The 15,510-nt window shown below is 58.3% G+C and overlaps 1 protein-coding gene across 3 annotated transcripts; it reads left to right on the top strand.

Annotated features, from left to right (window-relative positions):
- The first annotated feature begins 47 nt into the window (after positions 1-47).
- LOC128946758 (copine-5-like) lies at positions 48-14,633 on the top strand. Of its 3 annotated transcripts, none has more exons than XM_054290714.1 (21): positions 48-579; positions 2,026-2,066; positions 2,663-2,709; positions 3,826-3,929; positions 4,438-4,477; positions 4,565-4,641; positions 5,749-5,808; positions 5,893-5,956; positions 6,169-6,272; positions 6,474-6,578; positions 7,499-7,540; positions 7,799-7,874; positions 8,532-8,585; positions 8,661-8,722; positions 9,503-9,549; positions 10,368-10,426; positions 11,231-11,358; positions 11,425-11,527; positions 12,199-12,256; positions 12,477-12,550; positions 13,932-14,633. In XM_054290714.1, exons 1-21 carry the CDS (start codon positions 497-499, stop codon positions 14,088-14,090), a joined length of 1,587 nt encoding a protein of 528 aa, XP_054146689.1. In that variant the 5' UTR covers positions 48-496; the 3' UTR covers positions 14,091-14,633. The 3 variants fall into 3 exon arrangements, with proteins under 3 accessions (XP_054146689.1, XP_054146688.1, XP_054146690.1); XM_054290713.1 differs by having other exon boundaries at positions 158-579; positions 10,245-10,426; XM_054290715.1 differs by lacking the exons at positions 48-579; positions 2,026-2,066; positions 2,663-2,709; ... (1 more) ...; positions 4,438-4,477; positions 4,565-4,641 and adding an exon at positions 4,864-5,029 and having other exon boundaries at positions 10,245-10,426.
- The last annotated feature ends 877 nt before the right edge of the window (positions 14,634-15,510 follow it).

The following is a 15,510-nucleotide window of genomic DNA, read 5'->3' as shown; positions in this document are numbered from 1 at the left end:
CGGAGGGGTCCCCCGGGCCCGGGAGGTACCGGGGATTTGGAAGGAGGCCTGCAGGCGGTGCGAGGGTAGATCGCAGGAATCTGGGGGTGATTCCGAAAATTTCGGGGCGATCCCGGGGGCAGTATCGACGGTCCGTGGTGGTACCGGGGAAGGGGAGGCGGCCCTGGGGGCGATCCCGGAGGCGGTGCCGCGGATCTGGGGACGATCCCGGGGGCGGTCCCGAGACGGTCCCGGTCTCCCCACTGGCGGTCGCGAAGAAGACTCCGGGGCACTCCTTGGGTGCGCGGCCGGGGCCGGTGCCGAGAGCCCCGGGCGGTGTCAAAGGCGGTCCCGGTCTCCCGGCAGGTGGTCCCGAAGAAGACTCCGGGGCACTCCCTCGGTGAGGGGCCGGGGCCGGTGCTGGGAGCCCCGGGCGGTGCCAAGGGCGGTCCCGGGGCGGAGCCGATCGCGATCGCGGTGCTGGTGCCGGTGTCGGGGCAGCGACGGAGCCCGGGGTATGGCGGGCCTGGGCGCCTCGGAACCGGGCACCGGATCCAGTCCCGTCCCGGCCACTCGCGTGGAACTCACGGTGTCCTGCAGGTAGCGGGGCCGCGGCGGGAGCCGGCACCGGGCGGCGGGGGCGCGGGGAGGCGCTGGTGCTGGCGTTGGAAGGTGCCGGGAGGCACTGGGTTGCACTGGGTTGCACTGTGGTGTAGGGGTAGCTGCCGTTGGAGGATGCTGGGATGCACAGAGAGGCACTGGGAGGCACTGGGGAGCGGCGTTGGAGGGTGCTGAGGTACACTGTGAGGGATTGAGATCCCGTGGGATGCATTGGGAAGCATTGGAGAGCTGGGAGCAGATGGCGTTGTAGGGCACTGGGTTGCACTGGAACGCTATGAGACGCATTGGGAGGTACTGGAGTGCCACAGCAGCTGGCGTCGAAGGATGCCGGGGTGCACTGTGATGTACTGAGATCCCCTGGGGTGCTCTGGGAGGCACTGGAATGCACCGGAGAGTGGGAGCAGTTGGTGGTGTGAATTGCTGAGATGTACTGGAATGCACCGAGATGCTCTGGAAGTCACCGGGAGACACTAGGGAACGGGGTGCAGTCGGCAATGAAGAGCACTGGGAGGCACTGGGAAGCAGGGCAGCTGGCGCTGGAGGCACTGAAATGCATTAGGAGGCACTGGGATTCACTGGAAGACATTGGAATGTGCTGGTGGGCGTTGGGGAGCATGGGGAGTACAGGGAGTGTTGGGTATGAGGACAGAAGGGCACTGGGTAAGCCAAAGGTGCTGAGGGTGCAGGGCACTGAGGGGAGTGGGGGGCATGGGGGGGGCATTTGGGGTCTCGGACTGGGAGTGCAAGAAGGTCGGCTTTGGGGGATTCTGGGGATGCAGAGGAGTCAGGTTGGACTCTGTATCCCCTGCACCCCCTGTATCCCTTGCCCACCCTGAAACTCCTGAATCCTCCGGCCGGGCTGCACTGCACCATTGCATCCCTAGTACCCCCTGCCCACCCTGCAGTCCCTGTACCCTCCCCCTGCAACCTGAGGTCTTTTTTTGGTGTCCTGACACATAACTGTACCCCTGACATATGGCACTCTTAACATGTGTCATGCTGTGCACCCTGTGCAGATGTGTCTGTGCACCCCAATGTGTGTTGTGGGGCACATCTGGCAGTGCACCCCAACATCCAACCATGCTCACCAACACCTGGCCATGCTCACCAACACTCTGTGGAGCACCCTGACACATGGTTGAGCCCCAAAGCACATGGCCCCCCAACATGTGTCAGACATGCTTTGCACGCCAATCCCTGTCCTGGGGCACACCTGGCTGCGCACACCCTGCCACCCACCCTGTCACAACAGGGCACGACATGTGGCTGTGCACCTCAACGACATGTGGCTGTGCACCTCAATGTGGGTTCTGGGGCACATCTTACTGCACAATGGGTACACACAGTCACATACACAGCCAGGTGCTCACATTCACATTCACATTCACACACACACTCTCAGACTCACTCCTCCCTGCCCCCCAGGCAGCTCCTGGACAGGGACACCTTCTCCAAGTCGGACCCAAGTGAGTGAGGCAGGGGGGATGGGGTGTGTTTTGGCTCTTAGGTGTTTTGGGGAGTTTCTGGGGGCTTGGGGTCTCTGGAAGGTGTTGTGCACTTAGGGGATTTTTATATCTGTGAGGGGGTTGGGGGTGTCTAGGGGATTGGGGGGATCTCTGAGGTATTTTGGGAGTATCTGGGGGTTCTGGGGGTCTCTGGGAGCATGAGTGTCTCTGGGGAGTGTTGTGGTCTCTGGGGGTTTTTGGGGTCTCTGACATGTTTTTGGAGGTCTCTGGGATTGTTGTGGTTCTATGAGGGTTTGGAGGTCTCAAGGACATTTTGAAGGGTTCTGGGGGTTTTGGGAACACTGGGGAGTGTTGGGGTCTCTGGGGGTTTTGGGTGGTCTTTTGGGTTTTGGAGATCTCTGGGGGATTTGGGGACCGTCTGAGGTATTTTGGGGGTGTCTGGGGGAGTTTAGGGGGTTATGGGGGGGTTCGGGGGTGTCTCTGAGGTGTTTTGGGGGCTCTCTGGGGGGTTTTGGGAGTCTCTGGGAATGGTGGTGTCTCTAACAGTTTCGGGGGTCTCTGGGGGTGCCTGCCTCCCCTGACCCCTCCCCCTGCAGTCTGTGTGCTGTACACGCAGTGCCCTGGCAGCCACCAATGGCGGGAGGTGAGTGACCCGATTGGTGGGGGGCAGCCAATCAGCATGTTGGGCTGTGCTCAGCTGGCCAGTTGGCATATCAGCCAGCCAATCAAGATGTTGGGGTGCTAGCTGGCCAACCAGTCATCAGCATGCTGGGGCAATGAATAGTCAGCATGTCTGTGTGCCAACCAGATGGCAAATCAGTCAGAGGTGATGGCAGCCAGCCAGCCAAGTAGCATGTAAGATTCTGGCCTATCAGCATGTTGGGGTAATGGCCAGCTGGCCAATCAGTGTGTTGGGGTGCCAACCAGTTGGCCAGTCACCAGTGAGCAATCAGCATCTTTGGATGCAGCACCTGGACAATGAGCATTCTGGGATGCAGCAGCCATCCAATCAATGCCTGGGGGCAGAGCGATCAGCCAACCAGCATCCTGAGGATCTGGGGAGCATGTCGAGGTACCAGGCAGCCAGCCAATCAGCTGTCGGCACACAGCCAGGCCCCCTGTAATTAACAATGTGTTAATTGCAGGGTAATGAGCAGGGGGTGGGACGGCCCCGAGGCACAAAGCGGCACCTGGGCCCTCCCTGCCCCTGCCCACCCCTTTCCCACACGTGCTCCAGCCCGGGCCTGCTGCCCACCCTTGCCCCACCTCCTCCGCCCACATGTGTCCTCATGTCCTCATGTCCCTGTGTCCCCATGTTGCTATGTCACCATATTCTCATGTTCCCATGTCCCCAGCCCCATGCCCACATGTTGTCATGTCCCTGTGTCTCTATGTCACTGTGTCCCCATATCTGTATGTCCCCATGTCCACATTCTCATGTCCCACTGCCCCCATCCCTATGCCCCACCCTCATTCCCATATCCCTGTTTTCTGGTGCTGTTCACACATCCCTGTGTTCCCATGTCTTCATGTCCCTGTGTCTTCATCCCTATGCCCCCATGACTTTGCATCTCCATGTCCCCACATCCCTGTATCCCCCATCCCCCCTGCCCATGTTGTCATGTTCCCATCCCTATGCCCCCATGTCTCATCATCTCTATGTCCCCATGTCCCCGTGTCCAAATCACCACATCCCCATGTCCCTGTGTCTCCATGTCTCTGTCACCATCCCATGTTTTCCTGTCCCCATATCCCCCAGTTTGGCCGGACCGAGGTCATCGACAATTCCCTGAATCCTGACTTCCTGCACAAGTTTGTCCTCGATTATTGCTTTGAGGAGCGGCAGAATCTGCGCTTTGACCTGTGAGTGGCCCTTGTGGTCCCAGCGTCACCCCCAGTGTCAACCCTCTGTCCCCCAGGGTCACCCCCTGGCCACCCTGGCACAGCCCCCCAGGGTGTCCTTGTCCCCATCCTTGTTCTGTCCCTATTCCTGGACCATTACCACCCTTGTTCACATCACTGTCCCTATCATTGTCCTGTCCCATTGTCATGCTTATCCTGGACTGGATAGTCCCCATTCTGTCCCTGTCCCATCCTGTCCCTATGCACATCTCATCCCTGTCCATTCTATTGTCCCCATCCCATCCCATCCCATCCCATCCCATCCCTTTACCCATCCTTGTCCCATCCTACCCCTATTCTTTTCCCCATCCCATCCCCACACCTAATCCATCCCTATTTGTGTACCATCCCTCTCTCATCCCATCCCTCCCACTCCCTGTCTCCCTCCCATCCCATCCCTGTCTCCATCCCTGTCCCATCCAAGGCCTCCCCTTCCTGTTCCATGCCCACATGTTCCCTCTACCCCCAGGTATGATGTGGACTCCAAGAGCCCTGACCTCTCCAAGCATGTAAGTGCAGGATCAGTCAGCCCTGCTCTCCTGGCCTCCCTGGGATGGGCATCCACCTGGTGACACCCAGTATTCCTGATCCTGCAGGATTTCCTGGGCCAGGCATTCTGCACCCTGGGGGAGATTGTGGGCTCAGCCGGCAGCCGCCTGGAGAAGCCCCTGACGTGAGCCCCCCCTTTGCCCCAGTGTCCCCATGTCCCACCCAGTGAAGCCCCTGATGTGAGCCCTCTTGTGCCCCAGTATGCCCATGTTCTTCCTAGAGAAGCCGCTGACATGAACCCCCCCAGCCCCAGTGTCCCCATGTCTCTGCCCCCACCCACATCCCTCCCCTTCCCCAAGAAGCCCCTTGTTTGAGCCTCCACTGTGGTCCAGTGTCCCCCAGAGTCCTCAGGGTCCCCATGCCCTGCACTGGAGAAACTCCTGATGGTAGCCACCCTTGTCCCCAGTGTCCCATGGTCCCTATGTCTCTGCCCCAGGGAAGCTCCCAATGTGAGCAGCCTCCCTCACTGATCCCAATGTCCCCATGACCTCTCCCATGGAGAAGCCCCTGACATGAGTCCTGCCTGTGCCCCAGTGTCCCTGAGGTCACCATGTCCTCTTTGAAGAAAATCTTGGGTTTCTCCAAAACCAGTGTTTTGGAGAAAAGTGGGAAACTCAGTGTCCCCATGTCCCTCCCTGGAGAAGCCCTTGCCATGAACCCCCATGGTCCCAGTGTCCTCATGTCTCCCTAGGTCCCTTTTGGTGTGCCCAGGATGGACCCAGACCTCAGAGCCAACAGTGGCATTTTGGATTGGAAGGGGGGGGGAGGGGTGTCTGGCTTTTTTTTTTTTTTTTTTTTTTTTTTTTTTTTTTTTTTTTGGGGGTGGATTTTGGCAGGAAAGGCATTTTTGGGGGTCTGACTTTTTGGTGGGGTTTGATGGGTCTGGCTTTTTCTTGGGATGGTGGCTTTTGGAGGGAATATGGGTTTGGGGGGTCTGGCTTTTGAAGGATGTGGCTTTTAGGGGGGCTCTGGCTTTTGGAAGGGTCTGACTTTTTGGGGCTGGCTTTTTCAGGGGCAGTTTGTTTTGTGGGAATTGACTATTTGTGGGGTCTGAATGTCTTTTGGGGACTGGCTTTTTTGAGGGGAGAAACAGCTTCTTTTTAGGGTGCTGGAATCTGGGGCGGAGCTGGGTTTGTTTTTTTTTTTTTTGTAGACTTCCTTTTTTTGGGAGGGGGGGGCTTTTTATTGGGTGGGGATCCCCTCCATCACCCTTCAGCATGTGTCCCTGCAGGATGGGAACAGCCACCATGCACCCCCGGGGCAGAAGACCGGCCCCAGCTCCCTCTCATGGGTAAGTTTTGGGGTGCTCAGTGCACGGGGGACCCCCCCAGGGCACCATGTGTGCCCCCACTCTGCTCACATCTCATCCCGGCAGTGGCATTCCAGGGAAGAAGTGCGGCACCATCATACTCCTCGCTGAAGAGTTGGGAAACTGCCGGGTGAGCCGCGACGGGGCAGGGGATGGGGTGTAGCTTGGGAACCCCGCAATATCGGGGTTGGCTGAGACACACTAGTCCGCAGATGAGAGTGTGGGCTGTTTATCCATCCTGCCTGTCCTGGATCCCTCTCCTCATGGAGCAGCTGCCCCAAAGGATCCCACCCCTGAGGGGAGTGCAGGGTGGATGATCTCCCCCCCGATTCCACCCCCCAGGATGTGGCCACACTCCAGTTCTGCGCCAACAAGCTGGATAAGAAGGATTTCTTCGGAAAATCTGACCCCTTCATGGTCTTCTACCGCAGCAACGAAGACGGAACGTGAGTGACCCCCCTTCAAAACTGCAGTGACTCTCCCACACCTCATGGGAGGGCTCAGCCCCAGCACAGGACACCTCTACGTCCCCATGGGCTGGCATTGGAGGGGGTGTCTAAAAATCCTCACTGCACTGTGGGGGTGACAGACTGGGGGGCTTTTGGGCTGGGGGAGTGACTCCCTTTTACTCCTTGTCTTTCCCCCAGTTTCACCATCTGCCACAAGACAGAAGTGGTGCGGAACACACTGAACCCTGTCTGGGCAGCCTTTGCCATTCCTGTGCGTGCCCTCTGCAATGGGGACCATGACCGGTGAGTGTCAGGGGACTTCTACCCCCTGCACCCCCTCTTCGGCCCCAAAGACCTCCTTTTCCCTCTTCCCCCCATCTCTAGGGTCCACTAACCCTAACCCTAACCCTGAACCCCCTTCTCCCATCTCTGTCATACCTGGGAACCACCTGCACTCCCATCTTTGTGGTCCTCTGAAACCCCCTGAACCACCTTCCTCCCATCTCTATGGGCCCTCAGGACCCGCTTTTCCTTCTTTCCCCCATCTCCCAGGTCCTCCAGGAACCCCTGCACCCCATGTCCCCATCTCTGTGGTAGCTCTGGACTCTCAGAGCCTTCCTCACTCCATGTCCATGGTACCCCAGGATCCCCTTCCCCTCTCTCTGCAGTCCCCCAGAACCCCTTCCCCTGTGTCTGTGGTACCTCAGGACCCTCTTTACCCCCTTCTCCTCATCTCTGTGGTACCTCAGGACCCCCTGCAGTGCTTCCACCTTCTCTGTGGCCCCATGAGACACCCTCTGTGGCCACCTCAACTCCCAGAACCCCTTCTCCTGTCTCTGTGGTGCCAGTAGCACACCCTCGCCCCCCCACCCCGTGTTACCCGCTTTTGCCCTTTTGCCTCAGTTTACCCATCTGGGCAATGGGCATCACAGCTGTCACCGAGCTGTTCCTCCCCCTCCGCCCCCCCACCCCAATCCCAAACCAGTGTCATCAGCTACTGTCCTGGCAAAAATCTCTTCACGCTGCTTTGGCCCCACGTTGAACGTTGCTGTGGCAACGATGGATAAAAATATCCTGAGGAGGAGAAGGAAGCAGGAAAAAGCCCACAGAGGCGTCAAAACAAATCCCACAGGGAGCGGGGGGTTGTGTGTGACGGGTCCCCAGGGGAGGGGGGGGGAGGTTGGGATTTGGGGGTGTCGGTGACCCCCCCCTCTGCCTTGCAGAGCCATCAAGGTGGAGGTATATGATTGGGACCGTGATGGCAGGTGAGCTGTGTGTGGTCCTGGAGACCCTCCACACCCTGGACCTGCACCCCTCAGGTGACAGGGATCCCCCACCCCCCCTGCATCCCCGGGGAGATGGAGCCTGCCCCCCCCCTCCCCCTGGCTATTCGGGACTCTGGCTGACGGGAAACCTCCTGGGCAATGGGAAGCCCCCCATCCCCACACCACTGACTGGTGGGGATCCCCCTGGGTAATGGGAACCTCCCTAACCGTACTGATGGAGATTCACTGGCTGTGCAGCCACGACTTCATCGGGGAGTTCACCACCAGTTATCGGGAGCTGGCACGAGGCCAGAGCCACTTCAACGTGTACGAGGTGAGGGGGGATGGGTACATGGGCATGGGGGTCCTGCACCACTCCCCGTGGGGGTCAAGGTCCCACTGCTGCACCCTCAGATGTCATGGTCCCCAGGGACCCTGTGCTGCACCTCTGTGTGCCGGGGTCTCTGTGTAGGTGCTACATACCCCAGGATCCCCGTGATGCAATCCTGGGATGTTATGGTCCCCAGGGTCCCTCCCAACCCTGCACCCTGGTGTGCCATATACCCAAGGGTCCCTCTCCTGCACTCTGAGTTGCAGTGATGCCCAGGGTCCTCATGCTTCAGCCATAGAGGTTTATAGTCCCCATGATTCCCTGTGCTACAGCCTAGGGTGTTGGGATCCCCACACTGCATCCCTGGGGTATTATGGTTCCCATGCTGCACCCTGGGGTGCAGCACCCACAGCTGCTCCCTTGAGGGTGCCCAGCCCCCACCATGGATCTACAATCACCAGGGTCCCCCACATGCACCCCTGGGTGTCACAGCCCACCATGTGCTTCTCAAGGTCCCTCTCTGCAACTCAGCACAGTGCTCCCACTGCTGCCTCCCAGAGTATTCTGTGCCCCCCTGTCCCCCTGGATGTGACAGTCCATCCCTGGGGCCTCCTGTGCCTGTGAGAAGCAGCCCCCTTCCCTCTCCTCTCATCCCTGCAGGTGGTGAACCCCCGGAAGAAGATGAAGAAAAAGAAGTACCTGAACTCTGGGACAGTGAGGATGGGGATGTGCGGAGGGGGAGGACACGGGGAGTGGGCGCTTCCTCCCCTAACTCCCATGTCCCCACAGGTGACACTGCTGTCCTTCACTGTGGAGGCTGAGCACACCTTCCTGGACTACATCAGGGGCGGGTGAGCAGGGGGTCCCCAGCACCTCCAGCTGCACTTTTGAGGGTCCTGAACACCCCCAGCTCCTTCCTTGGGAGTACCCAGCACTCTGACCTGCTCCCTTAAGGGCAGAGAATCCCCAACATCCCCAGCCTCTACTTCACTGGCAGGGCAGTCCCCAGGACTGCCATCTCCTCCCTTGGAGGTCCCCAGTACCCACTGCTGCTCCCTCGGGGATGGAGGGGAGGGGTGGATGGTGTTCCTGCTATCCTCAGCTCCTCCCTGGGGGATCCCCAGCACCCCCAGTTGCTCCACTGGGGGATCCTCAGCACACCTAGCTCCTCCATTGGGGGTCTCAGCACTCCCACCAAGATGCCTCCTTGGGGGGTAGGCTGTCCCCATCACCCACAGCTGCTTCACTGGTAGTCCCCAGAACCCACAATTGCTCCCTTTAGAAGTCTCCAGCACTTCCAACAGCTTTGGGATCCCCAACATCCACAGTTGCTCCTTTGGGTAAAGAGGATCCCCACCACTCCCATCTTCTTCATTGTGAATCCTCAGCATCCCACCCAGATGCTCCCTCATGGGCAGGGGCTCCCCAGCACCCCCAAATTGGTCATTTGGGGCTTCTCAGCACCCGCAGCCACTCCTTTAGGTGCAGCACTGACACCTCAGTGCAGGGACACTTGGGGGTGCTCTGAATTGTGATATGGGTGCACCCAGTCCAGCCTGTGGCCAGAGGGGTGCCCCACTTTAAACCCACAAGTCACCCTATGTCACTCCAAGGCCACTTTAACCCCCCAGGACCCAACTCAACTTCACAGTGGCCATAGACTTCACGGCATCCAATGGTGAGTGGCAACTGTGTCCCCCATGAGGGATTTATTTGGGACAGTTGTAACCAGTTTGGTGTCATGGTGGTGTCATCCTTGTCACCAGCTTGGGCACATGGTGTTGTTGTCCTTGTAGTCGTGTTGGGGACATGGTCACGTCTCCCTTGTCACTGGGTTGGGGACCCAGTGGCGTCTCCCTTGTCACTCCCTTGGGTTGGGGTCATGATGGCGTTGTCCTTATCGTGGGTTTGGGGCCATGGTGGTGTTATTTTTGTCACTGTATTGGCACTACAGTGGTGTCATACTTGTCACCAGCTGTCTCTGGGTTGGGGATTTGGTGCCATCATCACCACTGAGTTTGGGACAGTGGTATCATTCTTGTCACTGGTTGAGGTCATGGCAATGTCTTCCTTGTCACTGTTGGTTCCATGGTGGTGTCATCCTTGTCACCAGCTGTCACCAGGTTGGGGACATGGTGGCATCACCTTTGTCACCAAGTTGGGAATATGGTGGTGTCACCCTTGTCACTGGGTTGGGGATGTGGTGGCATTTGGAGACATGGTGGGATCATCCTTGTCCTTGTAACCATGTTGGGGATGACATCATCCCTGCCACTGGGTTGGGGCCATAGTGGTGCCATGGTTGTGGGAATGCTGGGGGTGTTATGGGGGTGCTGGGGGGCTGTGGGGGTGCTGAGGCCCATGCCTGTGCAGGGAACCCCTCACAGCCCACGTCCCTGCACTACCTGAGCCCCTTCCAGCTGAATGCCTACAGCCTGGCACTGAGGGCCGTGGGGGACATCATCCAAGACTACGACAGTGACAAAATGTTCCCAGCCCTTGGCTTTGGTGCCAAGGTCCCCCCGGATGGGCACGTGTCCCACGAGTTCCCACTGGTGAGGGGCCAAGGCGGGACAGGACTGCGGATGAAGGGTGGTGTCCTTGTCATGCAGTTGGGGCCATGGTGGAGTCATCCTGTCACGTTGTTTGGGACATGGAGGGACATTGTCTTTGGGTTGGGGCTGTGGTGGTGTGATCCTCGTCACTGGTCTGGGGCCATGGCAGTGTCATCCTTATCACCAGGTTAGGAAGGGGCTTGGTGTTGTCACCAGTTTGGGGTCATAGTGGTCTCATCCTTGATCACCAAGTTGGGTATATGGTGTGTTTGGGTTGGATCTGGACTGGGGATGTGGTGGTATCATCCTTATCCTTGGGCTGGGAACATAGTGGCATCATCATTTTGTAACTGGTTTGGGGTCATGGCAGTGTCACCAGGTTGGAGACATAGTAGTATCATCCTTGTCACCAGGTTCAGGATGTGGTGGTGTGGTCTTTGTCACTGTGCTGGGCATACGACGATGTTGTCCTTGTCACCTATTCTCACTGTGTTGGGGACATAGTGGTATCATTCTTGTCACTGGGTTGGGGACGTGGTGGTGTCATCCTTGTCTTGGGTTGGGAACATAGTGGCATCATCATTTTGTCACTGGGTTGGGGCCATGGCAGTATCATCCTTGACACTGAGTTGGGAACATGTTGGTGTCTCCCTTGTCACCACATTGTGGACATAGTGGCATCATCCTTGTCAGCATTTGGGGGCCACAGCAATGCCATCTTTGTCTGTGGGTTGGGTGCATGGTGTCACCCTGTCCATGGGTGGGGGCTGTGGTGTCACTGTGCTCCTGGTGACCCTGTGGCAGAATGGGGATGCATCAAACCCGGCATGTCATGGCATTGCGGGGGTGCTTGAGGCGTATCAGCGCAGCCTGCGCCATGTCCAGCTCTACGGCCCCACCAACTTTGCCCCTGTCGTCAACCATGTTGCCCGGTAAGAGGGGCCCCACGCCCTGGGGTGGGGTCCCTGCGCCCTTGGCGTCACGCAGGGTCCCCCTAGCTCGGCAGCCACGGTGCTAGATGGATCCCAGTACTTTGTCCTCCTCATCATCACCGATGGTGTCATCTCTGACATGGCCCAGACCAAGGAGGCCATTGTCAATGTGAGACCCTCATAATGGCAATTGGGCGGGCGGTGGCACCTCTGAGTGCTGGGAACTAGGGACCCTTGGGTGATGGGGGCAGTGGAGAGGGACTGGGACCCTTTAGGGGGCAAGAAAGGATGGAGACCCCTGGGTGCTGGGGGGTTGAGGAGGAGCTAGAAGGGGGATAGGAAGGGGCTTGGACTCCTGGATTCTGAGGGGTTGGGGGTGGTTGGGAACCTTTGGGTGATGGGATGGGTGAAGAGGAGCTGGGACCCTGAAGCTGAGAGGGAAGGGGTGGGTTGGGACCCTTGCATACTGGAGGGGTGGGGAAGGGGCTGGGAGCCCTGGGTGCTGGGGGGGATGTGGACCCCTGGGTGCTGGAGGTAGTGAGGAGGGACTGGGACCATTGAGAGGTGGGAAAGGGCTTGGACTCCCAGGGTTTGATGTGCAGGGGTGTCTGGAACCCCTGGGTGCTGCAAAGGGACTGGGAAGTTCCTGGAACCCCCCGGTGCCATTGGGGAGGTCTGAGACCTTTGGGTGATTGGGGGGGGGGGGGTGGGTAGGGGACTGGAATCCTTGGGGGAGGGGGTGTTTGCACCCCTGGGTGCTGCAGGGAGCGGGGGGATGGCTCATTTGGTGGCAGCATCATTAAATTTCATGGGACTACCTTTACTCCCTGGCTCCCTCAGGCTGCCAAATTGCCCATGTCTATTATCATCGTGGGGGTTGGCCAGGCCGAGTTTGATGGTAAGATCTGGGGGCTGGGGGGAACTAGGGGAAGGCTGAGGGGATGGGGGCAGGGTCCCTTGGCCACTGAACTATGAGTTGAATGTGTCAGCATATGAATGGGCTCAGCATACCCCAGCTTGGGGGTTCTGGGTGTGGGGTTGAGAGGGACATAATGGGATCCCATCCTGGGATGGGGGGCACTAGGGTGCTCCTGACCTCCCCCCTACATTGCCCCCAGCCATGGTGGAGCTAGATGGGGATGACATCCGCATCTCTTCCCGTGGCAAAGTGGCTGAGCGTGATATTGTCCAGGTAACCAACCTCACCAATGAGGAATTTGGGGACCTCCTCCCAGCCCACCCAGCAGGGTGGTGGTGGGAGGGTGCCCTGGGGAGCTCAAATCAGCCCCATCACTCCTGGAGTGCACTTGGTGGGACTGGTATGGAGGGATGATAAGGTGAACTGGGATATAGGAGGGGCACTGGGACATGGGGATGCAATGGGTTTGGGATGCACCTAGATGGGGGGAAGCACTGGGATTTGGGGGTCCACTGGCACATGGTAGGGGCACTTCACTGGGAAAAGAGGGTGCCCTGGGACTTGGGATGTACCTTGGAATGAGGGTGCACTGGGACATGGGAGTGTATTAGGATATGGGAAGCACCGAGCCATGAAGGAGACAATAGCACGTGAAAGGAAGTTTATTGGGAAATAGTGGGGGGGTTGGAATTGGGATGTCAGGGATGTTCTGGGACACAGAAGCAGTGCACTATGCCATGGGAGGGATGCACTGGGAAAAAGGAGTGCACTGGGGTTTGGAATGTACCTCAGTGGAGGGAAACACTGGGACATTGGGTGCACTGGGTACATGTTGGAGGCCTTCACTGGGAAAAGTGGGTACACTGAGATTTGGAATGGGGGTGCAGTGGGACATGGAGGTCTATCAGGATATGGGGGGTACTTTGGCATGAAGGGGGTTGGTACTGGGAAAGGGGGGGACACTGGGATGTGGGGAGCACTGGGACATGGAGGGGCATATACTGGAATATGTAGTTGCACTGGGACATGAAAAGGGCATCTACTAAGACATTCTGGGGGGGCTGTGCTGTGAAAAAAGGGTGCAGTGAGACTTAGGATGTTCCTGGATGTGGGGGGAAGCCCAGATCATTAGCAGGCAGGAACATTGGGACATTGGAGGGAGGTAATGGGATATGGGATGCACCTGGATGTGGGGGGCACCGGGACATGAGGAGGGTGTGCTGGCAAATGAAGGGGGCACTGGGGCACCAGGATGGACCCGGATGGGGAGAGCACTGGGACATGGGGTGTATTGGGAAACAGGAAGAGACACTGGGATGTGGGGACTGTGGGAAATTGGAGGCACTAGGATATGGAGGGGCATTGGGGCTTGGGATGTACATGGATGTGGGGGTGCCCTGGGGACATAAAGAGGGCTGTATTGGGAAATGGGGAACACTGGGATATGGGAGTACATTAGGACATGGGAGGGGGGTGGGGTACCAGGATGGAGGGGGGGTACCAGGATGGGGGGGGGGGGGGGGTGGCACTGGGTCTTAGTATGTACCTGGATGTGAGGGACACTGAGACTTCAGGAATGAGGATGGGACACAGTTCTGGGGCCTTCCCGGTCCTGGACCCCCTCAATCGCTCTGCCCCCCTGTGCCCCCCCCAGTTTGTTCCATTTCGTGACTACATGACGGGGGGTCCTGGTGCAGGGCTGAGCATGGCAGGGCTGGCACGAGAAGTCCTCGCTGAGATTCCCGACCAGCTCCTCTCTTACATGAAGGCACGGGGCATAAAACCACACCCCCATCCCTCCCATGTCCCCTGAAACCCTCCCACCCTGACTGTCCACTCCCAACACACCATGTCCCTTCATCCTACCCCAGGACCCTGTATCAGGGATCAAAGGCATACTCTGTCAGGGACCTGGGACTGGAGGTCCCTCTCCTCCTTTCCACAACCTTGGGGTCCCCTCCCCAATCCGGGTTCCCACCACCACACCCATAAACCAGCTTTTGGGTTTCTCGGGGGAATTGGGATGGTGTTGCCTGAGCATTCTTGGCCATGGGGCTGTCCCCTATACCCATCCAGGACTGTCCTGCCCCCCAGAAGAGTAGCAGGGGGTCTTCAGCAGCCTGACCAGAAAGCTGGGGTGTGCAGGAGCCTCCACCAAATGTGGAGTGCTCCCCTAGCATGATGCATGACCCCTCCTCACCTCACTAGCCTCCCTAAATCCATGGTTCCCCTACATTACCTGGGCTGATCCCAGTGGGGTCCCCAGTGTTTTGATGTTCTCACTTGCTGTGTCGCCTGTGTCCATGTGGGTTTGTATTGAGTTGCCTTAAATCGCAATAAATTATTGTGGCTTTAATTACAGCCCCCTCCCCTGGGATGCTCAAGCATCTCCCCTAAAAGGGGCCCTGCCCTGGCTGTATGTGTAACCCTCCAATGTGTGGCCCTCCCCAGCTGTGGGACACCTCCCAGGACTGTGACAACTCCCCTGCTCAGCTGTGTGACTCCCCCACTCCAGCTATGACCCCCTCCAGCTCTGCCCCCTCCACACCTGTGATCCCCTCCAAGCTGTGACAGCCCAGCCCTGAACCCTCCCCAGCTGTGTAATCCCCCACACACTGTGTGAACCCCCTCAAATGTATGACCCTCCCCAGCTCTGACAGCCCCCAGCAGTGTGATGCTGATATCCCCTGGCTGTGTGTGATGCCCCCACACGCTGTAACCCCCCTCAGGCTTTGGCATGCCCCCCAGGTCTAACTCCTCACCAGGTGTGTGTGACATGCCCTCAGTGTGTGATCCCCAAAATTGCAAATACACAGAAACCACCTGGGGCAGGGGAGAGTTGGGTTATTTACAGGACTCAGCTCCCCCGCACCCCAAAACTGCAGGGCCTTGGGAAGTCAGGGGGGCTCACAGAGACCCCATACTCCAATTCAGGGGGTCATAAAGCTTCTGAAACCCAACTGAGAGATCGCAGAGACCCCATATCCCACTGGGGAGGTTCACAAAGTATCCACATCTCAGTTATAGGGGTCACAAAGTCCTCACACTCTACTTTAGGGTAACAAAGCACACCCCAACTGTGTCTGTGGGGTCTCATAAAGCCCCCCATCCTGAAGGGGAGGAGGGGTCACAAAGTGCCTACACTCCGACTTGGGAGAGGTTATAAAACCCCTGCACCCAAATTGAGGGAGTCACAGACATCCCAGCTGGGTGAGGTCGCAAAGTGCCCATCC

This window comes from Melozone crissalis, unplaced genomic scaffold, assembly GCF_028551555.1.
Source record: "Melozone crissalis strain CALT ecotype California unplaced genomic scaffold, PUWL_Pcris_2 ptg000086l_1, whole genome shotgun sequence".
Lineage (NCBI taxonomy): Eukaryota > Metazoa > Chordata > Aves > Passeriformes > Passerellidae > Melozone > Melozone crissalis.
Note: the sequence above shows the minus strand (reverse complement) of the source record. Positions and strands in the feature narration are given on the sequence as shown.

Bases quoted from the DNA above. Each gene is read 5' to 3' on its own strand.
- LOC128946758 (XM_054290713.1), top strand. From the start codon at position 497: ATGGCGGGCCTGGGCGCCTCGGAACCGGGCACCGGATCCAGTCCCGTC. The intron at 5,957-6,168 runs GTGAGCCGCGAC...TCCACCCCCCAG, and splicing joins AAGAGTTGGGAAACTGCCGG to GATGTGGCCACACTCCAGTT. The intron at 11,359-11,424 runs GTAAGAGGGGCC...GGGTCCCCCTAG, and splicing joins GTCGTCAACCATGTTGCCCG to CTCGGCAGCCACGGTGCTAG.